This window comes from Protomyctophum bolini (genome assembly GCF_963924005.1).
Source record: "Protomyctophum bolini genome assembly, chromosome: 3".
Taxonomy (NCBI): Eukaryota; Metazoa; Chordata; class Actinopteri; order Myctophiformes; family Myctophidae; genus Protomyctophum; species Protomyctophum bolini.
Window position 1 is genome coordinate 35,137,063 of NC_137864.1, and position 15,725 is coordinate 35,152,787.

At 41.3% G+C, this 15,725-nt stretch overlaps 2 protein-coding genes across 2 annotated transcripts in view; one reads left to right on the forward strand and one right to left on the reverse strand.

The window, feature by feature from the left end:
- Positions 1–10,602: 10,602 nt before the first annotated feature.
- On the forward strand, positions 10,603–14,834 carry LOC308311471 (neuronal pentraxin-1-like; the record flags this gene model as incomplete). The annotated part of the gene is made up of 5 exons (XM_080758157.1): positions 10,603–11,031; positions 11,361–11,568; positions 12,577–12,821; positions 12,998–13,177; positions 14,433–14,834. The coding sequence occupies 5 exons, from the start codon at positions 10,603–10,605 to the stop codon at positions 14,652–14,654; spliced, it is 1,284 nt and encodes a 427-aa protein (XP_080614283.1). The 3' UTR covers positions 14,655–14,834.
- Positions 14,835–15,015: 181 nt separating this feature from the next.
- The window catches only part of LOC308311482 (endonuclease V-like), a 78,631-nt gene continuing 77,921 nt past the window's right edge, over positions 15,016–15,725 (reverse strand). The window contains exon 9 of the mRNA XM_080758169.1: positions 15,016–15,148. The gene's annotated coding sequence lies outside the window, so the exon portion shown is untranslated. The remainder of the gene's footprint in view (positions 15,149–15,725) is intronic.

Here is a 15,725-nt window from a genome sequence, read left to right on the forward strand (position 1 = left end):
TGGTATATGGTCAGACTTTTGCGGCCTGGGGAGTAAAGTTTTGGAACACTGTGCCTGAGGATCCAAGGCAACAAATAATATTCAGGCAGATTATTTATTTTAATTTGTTGGCTCTCTTTCGAGCATTACTTGCCATCTATTTGTTTTTATTTATTTATTATGTTATGTTAAGTTAAATTATTATTATTATTATTATTATTATTAATTCCAATAAAGTTGATTTGCTGTTCAAAAGAGGACAGACAAGATAAAGTAGAACAAGAAACGAGGAGAAGAGGACAAAGAGAAAGCAGATAAATGACATTAACCTTGTGTCAAAGAGGAGCTATTTATGTGACACCAATGTTACTGTACAATAACAAAAGCAGCTAATGAAAGGATTTTTTATATCCTATTTTTTTGATCCCACGATTTTGTAACCCATTTTTTCACCCCTGTGTCAATTATCTAATGTGATCCTGGGCTCTACACACCCTCCGAGAGAAACGGACTTGAACTCATGCTTCCTGAGTGTCCAAGTTTCTCCTTTACACCTGACAGGGGGGAGTTTCCCTGGTTGGACATAGCGCGTGGAGGGAACACGTTATTCCAACCAGTTCCTTTCCCCTCCATCAGGTGCCCTGGCTGGCCAGGGGGAGGCAGTTTAGAAACCAGGATTACTGCATGTTTTTTGTGAGGGAACCTACCCTAGGGGACACCATGCAAACTCCACCTTTCGCCAAACCCACCTCGGGTATGGGCACTGATGACGCGGAGGAGGAAACACGCCGCCAGCACCCACAGCGCCCCGAGCGGGAATCGAACCCAGGACCTTCTAGCTGTGAGGCGACAGCACTACCAACTGTGCCACCGTGCCCCCGATGAAAGGATATTCAATGGGCTTAAATGTGACCGTCACAAAAGGAGAAATGGATAAAGTCACTTACATAGCTGTTGAACTTGGGTGACAATGGTGAAGTATGAAACCATGTCACAGTTTATCACTTTAAACCATGTTACAGTTTGATTATGCTGATGTATTCACAATTAGAACACAACACAGATGTAGGGGATGATAGCCTGGTTTTGAGAGCTTGAGATTTATTTTTCCTTTTAAGCTCAAAATTCATAGCTCACTCTTAAGCCTGCACATTACAGCTGACTTTGAGATCTGATTTGATTAAAATAACTGATCTATTCTTTGACCAATATGCTTCTTACACTTTTAATAGACACATTGCTTCTAGGAATTAGGAATGTTCGATAACATGGTTAACATTAAAGGCAGGATAAAGGCACCAGGTAAAACCATTATATATGTATTTCTACGGGAAAGTGTGTTGGTTGACAGAATTAGGAGTGTGATGAAGTGAGTGCTTTGTATGATATCAATCAAGAATAATGGGAGCAGTGGAGTGTTACGAGGAAGCTCTTCATGGTGAGTTTGTGACAGGGTTCCTTGTAGAAGATGGGAGAATGTCAAGTGGCCTTTCATATCACATCAAAAGGACATAATAAAGTCAGAGAGTCAAACAGATATAAAAGAGCTTTTGATATTCAAACACTAACCCTCTTATCATTCAGGGTCTTTAATGCTTGCACATACAGTGCAGTAAAACATGTGCACATCAAGAGAAGCACCTTGTTGCTTTGTATCAAGTGAGACATTGAATCTATAAAATGACACTATACAGACAACAGAGATCTGACAAAGGGTAACAGCTGTATCGGCATATGTATTACAGTGTGCATTATACATGTAACCAGTATATATAAATATGGGTGATTATTCTTAATTGACCTATATAGCTAAGCCCCTCCCCAAACTGCTATGGTCCAATCACAGCTAAGCATAACGTGAGTTAGACAAACTAATAGTTTTCCTATATGATAAAACATTGTTTAAAAAAAGAAATGTCATGCACATATTTTCCCAGTGCCTTGTTGACGGATTTGTATTCCAAAAATGAACCAGTATTTAATGTGTAAAGTCCATGATATTTATACATTGGAATGAATGAGCCTGGCTGAAAAGTGTCTAAGTGGGAGAGGGCGGGGCTTAGCTAAAGGTGAATTATACGCTGTGTCGCTGCAGCGTCTAAAGATATATTTATGGAATTCAGGGAGCAAACATGATAATATATTCAATATTATTTGTTGTGTATATAAGTCTGTGTTGTTTCTTGCTGTGTACATTGTGCTGAACATTGGTCTCCTTGCTGTCTGGACATATTTTATATATTATGCAAAGCATATTTTGTTAATATCTTTCAGATGTTCAAATGTAGGCTACTATAATAGCAGTTTAACTTTGATGCAGAAAAGGAAAACCTTTATACGTGTTACGTACTAACCTTTTAAGCATCACTATAGTAGGAAATACTGTATACGAGTTGGTCACTGTGGCAAAAATGTTCCCAAAGTAAGATGACAGCATGTTTTCTGCTTGGCAAATTTGTCTTCTCACATTACATAAGCAAAGCATACTGGCTCCCCTTTGGAAGACACCTTAAAGTGAGCCAATTCTCTGTGAGACAGAATCCAACTCACGTCTCAAAAAGTCACAAAAGAAGAAACAGGGCCACCTCAACACCTGCCGCAGGCCCAGCCATCTGGTGAGCTGCATCATGGGGTCTGTCTTCCTGGCCAGGAGGCAGTAAGCTACCTGGAATAGAGCACGCCTTTGGTAATGCAATTCATATCCAAACAGGTGCCAAACAATGTGCTGCTGAAGTTACTGAGGCGTTTTCTCCAGCAATGAAATGGAACACGTACGGTATGTTCATGAATCATTCCCCAGGTAAAGGAGACACGACTCTTGCCCAAATCTTTGGTCAATATGTATAGAGAAAGTCCAGTCTGCTTTCTCTCTCTGCGTTACTGACATTCTGGCCACTCTGGTTTACAGATTCTACATTATCTCCATATCATTACCACCAATTAAACACATCTGCTTCCACAGGCCTTGTGCTGCTCCTAAATATAAGTGCCTCAGCTTGTCTGTGAGAGCACCTCTATGGGAACTGTTGCACACCGTTATACTAAACATCTGGAGCGCATAGCCCAATTTTCTACATGGGCGATACTGTGGTCTGTAGCAGGGTGTGAATATGTGAACAGTTCCATAGCCACATCCTGCGGTAGTGACGTTTTTGAAATATCATTTGGTACATTCAAATGCATAATACAATGAGCTGTAAGAAGGTTAACTGTGAGTATAATCCCTAAAATAGGAACTTTCTTAAAATATCTTTACTTGACTGGAATAAAAATGTAAAGCTGCTAGAAGCAGTCTGTATGCGCAGTCTCTTGTAGGATATGGATTTTTTATATATATTAAGAAATGTAGTTGATTACATAATATTCATATATTTATTTGTTGCTGTAGATTTTGTGATCATAAAAGCCATGCAAGACATGTACTCTCTGTCCTTAAGCAAATTGTAAGATTGTATCAGTTACACACCACAATATCTTCATATGCTCTGTCCAAATAATATCATCGAAGTGACCAATATCACTCTGCTTGGGGATGAGGCTGCCTGTAGGGGAACAGGTACTGAGGAAAATAATATATAGATTTACCAAGGCAACACGTTTCGACATTTGGGTCTTCAACAGGGTCTGACAATCAGGGTGATTAGTCACACTTATAGTAAGGCTGCGGTGGCAGTCAAGTGATTTCGACCAATGAATAGCCTACATCACAGATCAGATCATCGTATGCTGATCAATAAATACATAATACCATAAGTGATCAAACCAACCAACCAATATTAACTCTGGGGAGACAAAAATGCCCAATCATCATAATATCAGAGAATCTAAGAACGGCAAAAAGTCAAATTAATAATTTCTGCTTGTAAATCAGTGATGATTTCGTCGACTAAAACTATCATAATTGTATTTATATTTGGTTGTGCTTTGGTGTAAATACATAATACCATAAGTGATCAAACCAACCAACCAATATTAACTCTGGGGAGACAAAAATGCCCAATCATCATAATATCAGAGAATCTAAGAACGGCAAAAAGTCAAATTAATAATTTCTGCTTGTAAATCAGTGATGATTTCGTCGACTAAAACTATCATAATTGTATTTATATTTGGTTGTGCTTTGGTGTTGTGCTCTGGAGATTTACAAGCTCACAACGTGTAGCGCTGCGACGCGTTGTGAGTTTGTAGATTTGTACTTTCAGCATGCAACCAAGTGGAAAATCAGCCATTACAACACCATCAAGGCCTGTCAAAATATTCTTATAGTCGACAAAATCAACTGTAGATTTAGTCGACTAAAATCTTATATTTAGTCGACTAAAACTACACTAAAACTACAACTTTTGAGATTACTAAAATATAACAAATTAAATGGAATTCTATTCAAAAGACTATGAGTAAAACTAAATCAAAACTTGCTGTGAAAATCAACACTGTTCAACACTGATTAGAATGACAATCCAGAATGCCTCCCTACAGGCTGCAGGGATGACTGGAGCTTTAAGAGAGGAGGGGCTCCCATGTCCTTTTTCATTACACTAAACAGCCATATTTTGGGTTATTTGTTCGGATGGCAGTTTTATTCTCTCCCAATCTATCTGTAAGACGACTTTTAGTTCTACCCGCAAAGAAACAACCACACAGACATTCAAAAAGATATACTACAACATTGCAAAGGGATTCGTTTTGTATATCTTCTCAGTGAACAACTCCATAAAACCATCATCTGTTACGTCCAAGATTCTTCAGTTATCTCAAGGTAAACAGCCTATGACAGGTGACTTCAAATCTTTATGCCAAATCTTTTACATTAACCAATTTGAATCCATAACATCCCTATTCTGAGGAGAACTTTAGCCTGAAATACCTGCTTCCACTTGGACACATTGGCAGTACACTTGTTGTTTAGGTGAGGCCTAATGGAGAAGATGTTTTTGGATGGAGTCCAACAAGACTAGCACAAGCAAGCTGATGAACTGCACTGTCATAACAAAAGCGCTAATATGCAAACTCAGGAGAATTATGATGAGGTTAGCTTCGTGCTTATATATACCACACAATGCCACTAGTATTTGTTAGTGTTATTTGGTATTTTAATGGCCAGGGAATAAGTTACAGAGTGAATCTCTTGTGTGGTCTGTCACATCAGTAAAACAAAGGCCTGTTGTGTGTGTGTGAGATATTGTGAGCAATTGATTATAGAGTTGAAGTTTGAATCAATCACCCACATATTCCCATCTATACTGTATACTGTGCATGTACTTCCAGAAGGAAAGATTCATTTACAAGGTCATACTTTCCCATAATGGAGAAACAATTTAAACGTCATGTCATCTTTGCATTTTATTGTAATTTAATTTAGAACTTGAAAAGTCTAGCTGGAAATAGTCCCTGGAGGATTTACATACTAAATCCAATCATCCAATATTATCGTCAGTCTAATTACATTTGGCCAATGTTGAATTCATTGTTAAATTAAAGTTCATTAGAATTCCAATAACTTAAACTTAAAGTGAACAAATGCGAAAATAGAGCCATTAACGGGGAAAAGGTCTATAATATCCGGTATGGCTGAGGCTATGAACAGACAATGACATGTCCTGTATTGACACTGCAGTCCATTGTTCCAAGCCATCTCCCATGGGTTTACACACACAAAGTATAGGCTACCACTATGTCAGATAAGACACTGATACCCTGTGGGACAGTTCTTGCCTGGCTGTCTCTTTATATCCCACCCTGTGGCATGATGGGAAGGAAGATAACAATGCAGGAGGGGCAGGGGAAGGTACAACCTGAAATCATCACAATGTTCTGATAGACAGCTTCACTTAACTGCCAGTCAGAGTAATGCAATGCAATGAGAAGTGCACAGATACAGTGTGTACTGTATATTAGACACAATAGACAAGTGACAATGTCACTTATTTTGTGACATTTGCATTATGAGCAGGCCAAACAATGTGTGCATATTAACCACTTAATCTAAATTAATTAGAAACTATAGCAGGTCTACAACAATTTCACAACGTATCATGGTGCAATCAATGCTATGTTAATATTGTAGGTGTGCTACTTTAGTACAAAAATATATAAATACAATCTGAACATTCAGCTATAGGAAGTGACTATCTGAAGCCAAGGCTGTGTCTTAATAACATGCCCAATGGTTACTAAATAAAACATTTTAAAGGGGCACTTTTTTGGACCATATATCTCCATATACCAGTGCTAATGGCCACTACAGGAAGCCTACCATTTCCATCACCATGAGGTATGTCTGACAGTCTGTCTATACTTGCTCAAGATGGATATCTTGAGCAACTATAGACAGAAAGGGTACCATCCTACAAGGATCCTAAGGGTACCATCCTATAGTGAACCTAGTGTTCACCCACATAGGAGACTGAAACCCCAAGGACAAATCATAAATACCACTCTGTAGTCTGTTCTTGACTTTCTGTGATACTGATATTAGTGTATAGGCCTATTGTAGTAGCTCTACAGTATTTTATTTAGCTCACCCCAAATATAATCTACATTCAGCTGCTGCCCTCAATATCATCCCTGTTGTTTTCTTGCTGTGTTTGCGCTTGTAGTCTGAGTTTCATAGCCCCCGCCCTCCTCCCCATTCTGCTACAGCGGATGCTGGATAAATAAGCAAGTATAGAGCTCTGCCAGTGTGTGAAATGGTCTTTATCTATCTCTGCCATCAGAGAGTGGGTTCTATTATAAAGCCTTGCATTATTCAGTGAGCCTGAGAGACTGATCATTATGGATCGCAGCCCTTTTCCCACACAGACCCCCGGGAGTCCAGCTCGGCTAGAATGAATGTTGGCTGAAGCACGTTGCAGTGATACTGCCCCGACCTTGTGCTATGAGCAGTGGTGTGCACAGCATCATCCAAGGTGCTGTGTATGTGTTAGTGTAAATAAAATAAGACAGTGTCTAATAACAAGTAACAGCAGGCTTCCCAGTGCAATCTGTAGCTATAGCAAGTCACTGCAGTTGAGTTGGGAGTACCGTGCTAAATCATGGAAGATAGAACTTAATGCTGAGCAGATCGGTTTACATTCCCATGCAAATCAACAGTTTTGTGATTGGTCGTGGGGAAAATAAATAAAGTTTCCAAGTATATACGGATGTCACCCTTTTCTCCTTGCTGGGAACATTAAATGTTATGCTAATAGCTGAGTTGTGTAGGCCACCGGGGTTGAACCGGTTCAGTTATTTTTTCAAGCCTATAATATTGAACCAGTTCAGAGTGTTTCCACTGAAAATGAATTGGTTCACATCACAACCCTAAAAGTTGGTTCAGAACTGGACCAAAAACAAATCTGCTGGTTCCATGAAAGCACCAAGGTTCCAAGAATCTAGAACGGAACCAGTTCTATAGAACCAAAGTTATTTTGGTGGAAAAGGGGCCTATGATTGGTCTAGAATGGTCTAAGCTAAGGGCACATTTAACATTACTCTAGGTTTCAGATTTTTCTGACTTTGAGAACTGTACTGTTCAAGAATGTGAAGAAGTTCAGGCTTTTTAAAGGCAGGTCTGTCTGCATCTGTGACATGTCTCTAAAACAGACCTGAGAACAGATCCATGTTACCTGGAAACATTATGCAGCATGCTTACTAATAATGGCAACTATATTGACTGGCATTTAGTGCAGTTTCTCTCAACTGAAGTATAATGAGAAACACTTGGTGTAAAAGATAAGAAAGCATGGCTGAACATATGGTGCTGCTGGCATTTTTATGCAGTAGCTAGGAGATGAATATTGATAAGATATATAATATAGCAAGCTAAGATATATATTATGGCAAGCTGTCAACTGCTGAAATTGTAGCTAGAGATGTGGTGGGCTATGGGTATTGACCATTTAAATACTGTAGCTATACAGTAGGCTATATCTGAAACATAGATTGTTTGCTTTCCTATGTTAAACAAACATCATATAGGTATTAAATGGGGGGAAGATAATGAACCATTACTTGATGATCTGTGCATGTGCTGACATAGAGGCATAATTTGTTACATGTCTGTCTCAGGCCAGCAATTAGACTTTGCCATTAACTATTTGTTACCTCATGTGTTCCTCGCCTTCAGCTTGGCATCTAGCTGATTACAAAATTTACAACGTGTGCAATCGATAATTAAACAAATTAAAATGGACTGATGGGTATTTTTTTTTCTTATTTTAGCCAGCGGCCTCCACCAATTCCTGCACGAGTCTAATAAACGTCTTGAAATGCGAGAGGGGGAAAGAATACGGGGTTGGCGAAAGCGCTTAGATTGCAGAATTGTTTCCAATATCACGTGCTATAATGCAGATTTACACACAATGCTGTATAGGCCTACTATGGAACATTACAGCAGAGCTGAGAGCAGGCTAAACAGAAACAGCAACTGTAATGTATCGTTGCTGAAATTACATTAGCCTACAGTAATAGCCTATAGGCTACTGACATACTGCTATACGAATAAGGTGATATAATATTTCCAACATCATCCATATACTAACTGTTGCTGCCGTGCTTCTCTGGCTGTATATCTTGTAAATATTAATGTAACAGCCTGGGGAATAGTTACATAACAGCCTGTTCAATTATTTCAAAACATTACACATTCCTTTAGCATATGGTGGGGTTCAGCATAATGACAGTCTACACAACCATTTTTGTTCCCCAAGCTGCGGAGATGCATCAGACGAGACAAAAGCTAAACCCAGAGGGTTTAATATGTGGTCGCTCTCATTAAGTCAGTGTTTCAAATGTATTCGACAAAAAGAAAACTGTAGGCCTACATTGAAATACATGCAGAGGAGTTAAATCATTAAACTTTTAAAACCGGATTTAAAGCATCTTTAAAGACGAAACGTTAGAAATGTAAGAAAACAAAATAAATGTTAAATTCTATCCATATGGGACATGCATTCATAATGGTGTAGGCTAATAAAGAAATGTGAAAACTTGCAAGCTTGTTATTACATGGACAGTCCATCACATGGACAGTAGCCGAAAATCCAACATTGCCAATGACATTTCACGGTACATGAATGGGTCGGTTCACCAGACAATAAGGGTCGGTCAGACAGACAGACAGACAGACAGACAGACAGACAGACAGACAGACAGACAGACAGACAGACAGAGAGAGAGAGACTGTGGGACATACCACCAGCCCCAGCATTATGAGGAGTGGCTTCCTTTTAAGGTTAACTTATACTTACACTTGCATGTTTATGTAAAAACATTTTCAGATAAAGAGGCATGGTTGGAGTCATACTATCTATTGGTTTAGATAGGCAGAGGGCATCTGCCTGGGTGATGGCAGACTGCTGGGCGAGCCCTGGCGCTTTGGCATGGTGGGTCAGATCAACATATGGAATGAATTCTGTACTGGCTATATGGAGCGTGAACAGGGTTTGATGAGGTCAGATCAACATACTGTATGGAATGTCAGAACAGGTCAGCTCCATATATGGAGATCTAAGGGTGGTAGCGGCAGTGTCTTGAGTGTACATGGGGTTTGATGAGGTCTGGCCATATGGAGCGTGATGAGGTCAGATCAACATTTTAGAACAGGTCAGCTCCATATGGAGATCTAAGGGTGGCAGCCCTGTCGAGTGTACAGGGTTTGACGAGGGCCTGCAGGTAGGGCCGGGCCTTATTTTTGGGCCTGTTGAGAACTCTAGTTTTCACCGGCTGCCGGGGCGGCTGCACTATAATAACTTTGGGGCGGGCCCGTCTACAGTTTGAATGGACAAGTATCAGTCGGAGGGGGCGGATGGGGGAGGATGGGGAAGGATAAACATATGGAATGTCAGAACAGGTGAGCTCCATATGGAGATCTAAGGGTTTGAGGTCAGATGTAAAGTTGCTGGCCGGCTCCATATATGCAGATCTATAGATGATCCATGCAGTCTTCTCCATGTATGGCTATCCAGGGTTTGATGAGGTCAGTGTTGTGATCTTCATATATGGAGACAGCCATGGAGTGTCGACCATATATGGAGATGGCCATAAATGGAGCGTCACAATGGTGGTGTGGTGTCACGAGGCGTGATGTCATGGCGTCTCACGAGGTGTGATGGGCTGCATAGTCGTGAACTGACTGACGGACGGACAGGTTTTGCAGGTTTTCATAGTAATCTACGACCTACTGTGCAACACAATTTCACAGGACTATCAAAAGCACATATTGAAGTGTATAGTGTATTATCTTTAACTTGTTTTCTTTATAAGGAATTAGGGAATTACATGTTAGCCATCTGACAATTCATGGCCCACCTTAAATAGGGGCTGGACACTTGAGCAAAACACCAAAACCCACTGCCTCCCCCACTGTGATGCAGTGAACGCGCGCTGGGCTGTCTCTGCTATAAAAACTATGAGCGACGGGAAAGTCTCACAGTCAGTACCCTATCAGTGGACAGCTCCGTGCATGGCGCAGCTAGCTCCGTGGAGCTGACTCTTCACAGCATCAGTGGACAGCTCCGTGGTGCTGAAGTCACGACGCGTCAGTGGACAGCTCCGTCGCGCTGAATTCACAGTTTCAGTGGTGCCGAATTCGCCCGCGCGCGCTCACAGCAAGCCACAAAACTCCACTCACGTCGTCAAAACATGACCGGAGCCATGGACAGAAGAATGTCGTGGAAACTTTTTCTACTTTCCTGCCTGGTCGTGGAAGGGTCCGCTCAAGATTTCGGACAGACCCAGTTTATTTGCACGTCGGTACCCAAGGATATGGACCTGTGCTCCGCGACGATGCAGAACAGCGGTCCGGCGGAGGACCTGAAAACCACAGTCATGCAGCTGAGGGAAACCGTGCTACAGCAAAAGGAGACCATTATGAACCAAAAGGAAACAATCAGGGAACTAACGTCCAAGTTGAGCCGTTGTGAGAGCCAGAGCCTGCCCGATGCGGGACCGGGCGGCAGGCGGCCGGGTTCCAAGAACACTATGGGGGATGTTTCTCGCGGTCCGTCGGACACTCTGGCCCAACTGGGGCAGACTTTAAAAACCCTCAAGCAGAGGCTGGAAAATCTCGAGGTAGGAGAGCAAGGGGTTTGATCATCAGGGCGAACGCAAGTGCGTTTCATATAGGCTACTTTTTGTATAAAGTTGGTCGAATTAGGTCCTAATTTAGCATTTATATTCTACACAAATAGTCTGCCCATGTGCAGTAATAGTATATACTTTAGTATATACTTGTGCATGGCATGCCACTGAGGTCAAATGCATTGTCTTTAGGTTTAGAAAGCTAAAAGAAAAGAAAAAAACCCTAAAACAAACACAAGAAAACAGTTGAATTAAAACAATACAATCGAATACAACCCATTTTCCGCCCTCCTTTAACCGAATTCCCTCTGTCCCTTCAGCAATACAGCCGAGGTAACAATACTGTGCAAGCAACTAGTCTAAAAGATCTCCTACAAAACAAAATAGACGATATGGAGAAGCAGGTCTTGTCCCGAGTCAACACTATAGAGGACACTAAACCGGTCCAAAGGAACGACACGGACCAGCGGAACAGAGTGGAATCCACGCTGACTTCTCTGCATCATCGCATAACGGACCTCGAGAAAGGTGCGTTCAGAATTATTATTCATTATATAAAAATGAAGACATGAGAAAGAATGGACTTTAAACTCCACAACATAACAGGAACCTTATGCCTATAGGCATTTAAGTGGCCGCATAAAGCTACGGGGGCTTCTTTAGGCGAGATGTCTTGACTCTCGCCTGGCATTATTTAGTATACTTATAGCTGCACATGTTCACAATGCCGCAGCCTTCGCGCTGCGCACACTATTGAGAGAGAGAGAGAGAGAGAGAGAGAGAGAGAGCTGCAGTGCTTTGCATAACTCAACGAAATCCCGATTATCACTTGTGCGGGTGACATTTTAATTTGGCTGTAGCCTAATTTAATTAGGCTAAATTATGTCCCGCCATAAAATGGGAAGCATAATTTACGTGCAGGGCTGAGAAACTTTAGGTGCTTGTTGTAACATTGCGCGACGTGTCCACTAATTGACACAGTCACAGAGAGAGGTGCGTTTTAGAACATTGATCAAGGTTGCAGGCTTGTTCAGCTCCCTGAAGATCTACGAAGAAACAATGGTGTGTGTGTGTGTGTGTGTGTGTGTGTGTGTGTGTGTGTGTGTGTGTGTGTGTGTGTGTGTGTGCAACATGACTGTGACATATGTATGCTCTTCACTCCAGCATCGTGGGAAATGAGGACCCATTCATGCGCATGCATGCACACACACGTCTATACAGTAGCCGGCAGGCTTTTTCACAGCACAGTATACTGATAGTGTGTGTGTGTGTGTGTGTGTGTGTGTGTGTGTGTGTGGTAGACTTTGTCACAGAGATATACAGTACTATACTGTGTGTGTGTGTGTGTGTGTGTGTGTGTGTGTGTGTGTGTGTGTGTGTGTGTGTGTGTGTGTGCGTGCATGCGCATTTAAGTGCACACATACACCTGCGACAAGTAGACATAATAAATACTATTTCCCATAACCCGGGTAAAAAAAAGAAAACCTTCAGAGCTGTTTTACTGGAGATCGACTCGAACATGATCTTTATCTGCAGGCAAAGACACCAACAGACCAATGGACAAGTTCCAGCTGACCTTCCCCCTGAGAACCAACTATATGTATGCCAAGGCCAAGAGGACCCTGCCGGAGATGTACTCCTTCACCGTGTGTCTGTGGATCAAGTCCAACGCCTCACCCGGGGTGGGGACACCCTTCTCCTACGCTGTCCCAGGCCAGTCCAACGAACTCGTGCTGATCGAATGGGGGAACAATCCCATGGAAATTCTCATCAATGACAAAGTAATGGCAGTCTTGCTATACTGAATATTGTAATTTTGTAATGTTTGATCATTTTAGTAACGAGTTTCATCGAGTTCATGCAGAATTGCCAAGATACATTGCCCATAATTTATTTTATTGATGAATACATTAATGTCAATGGGTTTCAGATTAACTGTAATTTGCCAATGTTGCAGGTTGCAAAATTGCCATTCCTTATCAATGATGGCAAATGGCATCATATTTGTATCACCTGGACCACACGTGACGGGATGTGGGAGGCCTTCCAGGATGGAGTGATGCGGGGCAACGGCGAGAACTTGGCACCGTACCACCCAATTAAACCACAGGGAGTGCTGGTTTTAGGACAAGAGCAGGTAAGGAAGGAAGCCATACTTTTAACATTTTCTGGTGGGGGGGGGGGGCTGACTTAATATTTACTTTGTGTTTACTGTCTTAGTATTCACTGACTTTACTGGCCCTGCATATCATTGACATGTAACACCCATGGGCATGCTCACTTTTAACACTCATGACACCACAACGCTTCGGAATCCGTCAGATGACGGGTTAAGATTTAACCCTGAAGGTCGCCATACCCGTCATATGGCGGGTTGTAAGATTTATATCAATTCCAAGCAGACGAAGCTCAACACTAACATTTCGTGTTGCCCAGGCTGCTAGAAAGCGTCTACGTTCTTCCCATCATGAGGATCAATGTGCACGCCTCCCATAAGGATCCACTTATTGTCGTTTGTTTGCTGCTTGTTTTCTCAGAAAAATACTCCAAAGTTGTTGTTTTTGTCCAATCCGCCCGACGTTCAGATGTAAATAGTGTTTTTTTATTGCTGCTCGTACAACTTTTTGCTCCTCCTCTCGCTGTATTGGGCTGTGTGTCACGGAAGTAGTTGATGCGAATTCACAGATATTGCCGCCTGCGGTAATTTCACATGAACACCAGGGGGACGATGAAAGTGTTAAAGACTCTGGTCCAAAATTATGGATATTTTCAGGAGCTATTACAATTCAGAAGCGAAGGAGTCCCCTGATAAATTCAGGGGTATTGGCAGGTATATGAAGGAAGCAGTTGACACATTTATTTTTTTATAAATGTGTCACTGAGTTTAATTTCACACAAACTGAGAAACAGGGCTGAACAAATTATGATTTTTATTTTGTAAATACCAGAGTGTCATTGCTGGAAAGATCAATGCAGGAATATTCATGCAATGGGACTATTCACTAACATTGATAGTTAAGATATAATTAGTGCCAGTTACAGTATATCGGACCTCCAATAGAAATCCCACCGGAATCTTATACAAAAATAAGTAAATAAATACAATTAAATAAAAAGAACTAATATTTTGGTAGAGACACTTTCCCAGATATTTCAAAGAGAAAGGCATTTAAAAAAAGCAACACTCATGGTTACAGGAATAAGCGTTAAACCATTCAAGTGATGGAATATTGGTCCAGCTGTTACATTATAGAAAGTAAAACTTTACTGATTTTATTTATAGACAGTCAGCAACTCATCACCCCCCCCCCTCTCCACCCCAAGCCTTTGTTGTATACTGTGCCTAGACCAAATTAAAATAACTGAAGAATTGCATCTGTCTTATTTTACAGGACACGATTGGAGGGGGGTTTGATGCCACACAAGCATTTGTCGGTGAGTTGGCAAACTTGAATATCTGGGATAGGAAGCTTTCAATAGGGGAGATCTACAACTTGGCAACCTGCAACAGCAAGGCGCAAGCTGGCAACGTGTTCTCTTGGACAGAGGCCAACGTCGAAGTATTTGGAGGAGCAACCAAATGGACATTTGAGCCTTGTCGTCCCCTCAACTGAAGGCCTCAACCTATTTCCGAGCTTTTGTCATTCCTATCTTCATTTGACATTTGTTAGAGACAATTTGATCTTTGTTTGTCGATAAGCTTAAATCCGGGATTTCTATTCACACCTACTTAGATATTTGTGGGCAGCATAAATGTTTTCATCTTGAGGAAAAAAAATCACATTCGTCTTGGAAACCTCAGTGGCAAAGTGTTATCTATTTCTCTTTCTTTCTTTCTTTCTTGGAGGTTTCGTTGAAAGCACACCTGAGCTTTTCTTATAGCTTATTTTGTCTTGGACTGGCAGCTGGGAAATGTGTTCCTTGTGTTGGACAATTCACAACCTAAGTGAGGAATTACATGACCACTCTCTCTTCCCCTTTTGAGAGTGAGAGATTAGGCTGTCCATCCAGTTCTTGTCAGTGTTTGGCACCGTAAAGTGATGTTTGACGCGGTACAGCTCCCAGACCTTTCCCTCTCTCCCCCACCCTTCCGGATCTTGCACTGTGACTGACAAAGAGAAAGCCAGAAGAGGAGGCTATGTTGAAGGACACTGCAAAGTCAGACTGTGGTACAAGTCAGTTTGTAATTGTTTGCTTCAAGTGTTTCTGTAAGAATGTCGTTACTTGCCAACATGCTACAAAGCCTGGGTGCCTTGGGCTGGTACAAATATTCTGCACATTCATTCACGTTCTTAAGTTGCAAATTTAAATGTATTGGTTCATGTTTTCTGGGCGGGTGGAACTGAGTTTCTCGTTCTTAAATGTTACTAATTTGTTTGGTTTGTTATCTGACATGATGTGTTTTGGCAGGCGTTTGTACTATGTATTAGGAATGTTACAGTATCTGTATAGTAACAGCATGAATGACAGAGTGCTGTGAAAGCATTGTTGAAGTCTGCTTTATGATCTTCTTTGGGTCTGGGTTTTTTACTGTATTGTTATATGCTACAAGCATGGCAAAAAGGAAAGTTGAAAAGTTTAATTTTTGTAATAAAATTGTGATACTAAATGTTATAGTTGAGCATTCCTGACTTTGGTGATGTGTCAAAGGCTGTGATAAAGCAAGAGGAGAGAATGAAGATCTT